Raw genomic sequence first — 3,599 nt, 5'->3', positions numbered from 1 at the left:
GTCCAATTCAAGAACGCGTCTGTCGATCGCTCTCAGCTTTTCTCGCTTTTTCAAATTGCTCCACTCTCTGTTGTGCTCTTTGATTTTTTTTTCCATCCGCGAAAAGTCATCCTCTTTTTCTTCCCACAAAATCGCATAAAGCTCGTCTCTTTTTTCATCGCTATACATTTCAGGAATTTTGAACGAGAAAAAACGGGTGAAACGACATTTTATTTTAGAATTTCTATTTTAAATCCGTTTTCATCCACTTTACCGTTTCGCTTCTCAAAAAAATTGTTGCCGTGTCCCGTCTATTTCATCGCTTTGTAAAGAGAGTGGTATTCGATCACTTTTCCTGTTTCAGCGTGAGTTATTTTTACAGCCACGTGATTGTTTCGGATCGAACGGAGTCTTTCGTATTTGGAGTTTATCGGTTTGACGTCCTCCATCATCGCATTTTTATCGATCAGATGGTTCTCCAGCGCAATCATCGCCAAACCCATTTTGCTTTTCGACGTTTTGGAAACGCCATTTTCGATAAGTAAATTTTTCAAATCCTTTTTCGTAAAATTCATCCTTTTATTAAGGATCCATTTATTTTTTTCTTGAGACTAAAGTTCATGTGAGTGCCTTAGTACACAACATTCATTTGGTTTCCGTCGGATTTTATTCTGAGCAGCTTGTCAGAGACCACCACGGCAAAGGCTTGAGTGTCTGCAGGAACGTTTGCGTTAAAGGTAGCCTTAATTTCCACGTCCATCACGGTCGATTTTAACCTCTCAGCCTGCTTGCTTACGTCAAAAACGAAAAGAGGGCAAATGTGTCTGTAATTCAGCGCTGTTATACTCGGCTGGGCGATAATTTCGCTGATTCCAAAAATTTTGTTGTCAAACTTGCACGCGTCCCTGTAAATTCTCGTAATCCACAGCAGGATAATCCACATCAGGATACCTTTCGCTGTTTAAGGTCACATGCATGTTTTTCAAATCGCAGTGGTTAAATACGGAAGGGTTTACATCTTGACTGCCGTCTTTATTGGTCTGAAATCCAACAATGATGTACCTCGGTCGTTCACTGGCTGATCTAGTACTCAACCTCCAACTGAACGTATTGGACACTGGCACGGCACTGGTGTCACGCTGTCTGGATCTAAACGACAACGAAACGTCCACTTTGGACTCAATGAGTTTGTAAACACGATTGTTTGCCATAACAGAGGGAGTGACATGAGGCATAAACAAAGACAGTTTGCTCAAGGTTAATTTTCCTGCGGCTGTTTCAGCGCTCTTAAAAATCGCATCAACGTCGCTTTTTCTCACAAGGGTTATCGTGTGCTTGAATCCGTAAAGAACTTTTTCGTAATCTTCGCAAAAACCAAAAATGTGTTTCAAAGGAATGCAAAATGAAAATGTGCCTTTATCAACAGGCTGCTTAATGATAAAATCCTGTCTTTGATTAAACCCGCTGTTGTTTACAAGATCGGCAAGGGCAGTGCTGTCTCTTTGCCACAGCTGATTCATTCCTTCCGACACTTGATACTCCACCGAATATTTCAGGAAACCCAACATGGTAGTGGCTTGACCTGGACTGTATATGGTCTCAATCTCTTGATTTGACAACTGATAAGAAATCTGACTGAAAAGGTGCATGATACCGTTGTTTACAAGAGTAACCGCATCCGCATCAGCATAAGAAGTACTGTCTTCTTTTGTCAGTCTTCCTTCAACCAAAAGGTATGCCTCATAGGGAAGCGTGAACAAATCTTGCTGCTCAATGTTGATTCTTATCTCACCGGCTGTGTTTAAATTGGTGCTAACCGGCTCATATTCGTGAAATTCAAATCTCTCAATATCTTCATCAACGATGATTTCTTCTGTAATGTTTAAAATATCTGCCATTTTTCTATACCAAAGAAAAAAATTTTTCCTCAGACGATCTTAATCCCGCTTCCCATTTTCACCAGGTCTTGGATTCGGATGGCGTTTTTCCTGGATAGAGACCCTCCAAGAGAGGAATAATCGCTGCTGACCTTTGGAGCTGCTGATGCAACCATTCCGGAAATAATGTCTTTGCTTTTTTGAGCAAGCGGAGCAGCAACTTTTGGAGCATTTTTAGGATTCGGAGTTCCAGTCTTGGCATACACCTTTTCTAGCGCCTTTTTGCCTTAATCAATAGCCACATCTTTAGCTGTCGCAATCGCCGAAGAAGTTAACTCTTTCCCAGCAGATTTTGCAGCTGTAATCGCTTCTCTTCCCAACTCGCTTTTTGCAATCTTACCAGCCAAATTAGACGCTACTCTCGACGCGCCCGATGCTGCTGCTCTTTTTAAAAAATGCCGCAACGTGCTCATGTTCCCACTTCCTCCAACAACGTGTTTCTTAAAATATCTGTTTCTGTAAATGATCATTTTTAAATACGCGAAAAAATTTGTTTAGATCCTTCAGATCCGTGGAAAATCTGTAATTTTTTAGACCTCGATGACCTTCATCATTGATTTGTACTGTTTTTTGCTAATCACTTTTTGTCTCAACAGCTCATCGCAAATGCTCACAGCTTTATTTCTCGATCTCGTATTCCCAGCACGACAAGCAGCCACGCTCAATTCAAGCTTTTCCACCAACGCATTCGGATCGCTCGGAAGAATAATCACTCCTAAACCTTTCTTTCTCCTATCATAAGCTTTTTTCATGCGATCCTTGTACTCATTATATTTTTCAATCCCCATCTTATCTTTCTCTTCTTCAATACGTGCCATGCCTTCACGGTAATCCTTTTTTAACTGTTTCTTCCTATTTTCTTTTTCAGCATGCATTTGATCAAGCATTTGAAGATCATAACTAGTAGGAGTCGAAATAGGATCTTCATTACCAGTATCTTCATACATTAAAGAGCTCTTGTAAGATTTCAGCTCTTTTTCAATAGGGATGATGAATTGCTTGTATTTTTCAATCTCTGCAGCTCTGGGTTTGTTATACCTCGCATCCGACTTTACGGCTTCACTCTCTACTAAAATTTTCGTGTAATTAGCCACATCTTCTGCTGTCACGTCCTTTGAAATGTTTGGATTGGTCATCAGATCCCAAAGACCTTTTGTTCCTTCATATTTTTCACCTCCAACAATCATATCGTTGCCTTCAAACATCACTCCCATTTTTCCAATCGTATATTGACCATCGATTTTGCTCAATTCAAACTTGTTCTTAAAGCTTCTTTTAAATTTTGCTCTTGTGTCCAGATCAAACAAACTTTTTATGAATTGATCGTCCTCAGGAAAAATAGAACCTGTTGATTCTAAAAAAGCCTCAGGCTCGGATATAACCTCGGATTTAACTTCAGATTTTATCTTATTGAGCACCTTTTCGTTGCTTTGGATGGTAGGCTTAAACAGCTTGCCCACATCCGTCTGAAAATCAGCATCTAAAATGTTGTCGTTGATGCTGTTCTGATAAATCCTCTTTCTTCTGTCATTAATTTCTCTCACAATTTCATCGCTTTTGTTCGGGTCTTGTATTTTAAAAAAAGACATGGTTTTTAAAATACGATAGAAATTATTTTTCAGATCCCTTCTTAGATTCGCAAACTGGAAAATCATGATGATTTCTTAAACAAATTGTTGAACG

General features: G+C 39.6%; 1 protein-coding gene across 1 annotated transcript; it reads right to left on the bottom strand.

Moving 5' to 3' along the window:
• Positions 1-866: 866 nt before the first annotated feature.
• LOC149885688 (uncharacterized) lies at positions 867-1,877 on the bottom strand. Its single transcript, XM_090094238.1, has one exon. It carries the CDS (start codon positions 1,875-1,877, stop codon positions 867-869), a length of 1,011 nt encoding a protein of 336 aa, XP_089950364.1.
• Positions 1,878-3,599: the final 1,722 nt, after the last annotated feature.

This window comes from Hydra viridissima, unplaced genomic scaffold, assembly GCF_058129835.1.
Source record: "Hydra viridissima isolate aposymbiotic clone 2 unplaced genomic scaffold, HvirCarnegie_v1 scaffold_7, whole genome shotgun sequence".
Lineage (NCBI taxonomy): Eukaryota > Metazoa > Cnidaria > Hydrozoa > Anthoathecata > Hydridae > Hydra > Hydra viridissima.
This window is presented reverse-complemented; position numbering and strand designations above follow the sequence as displayed.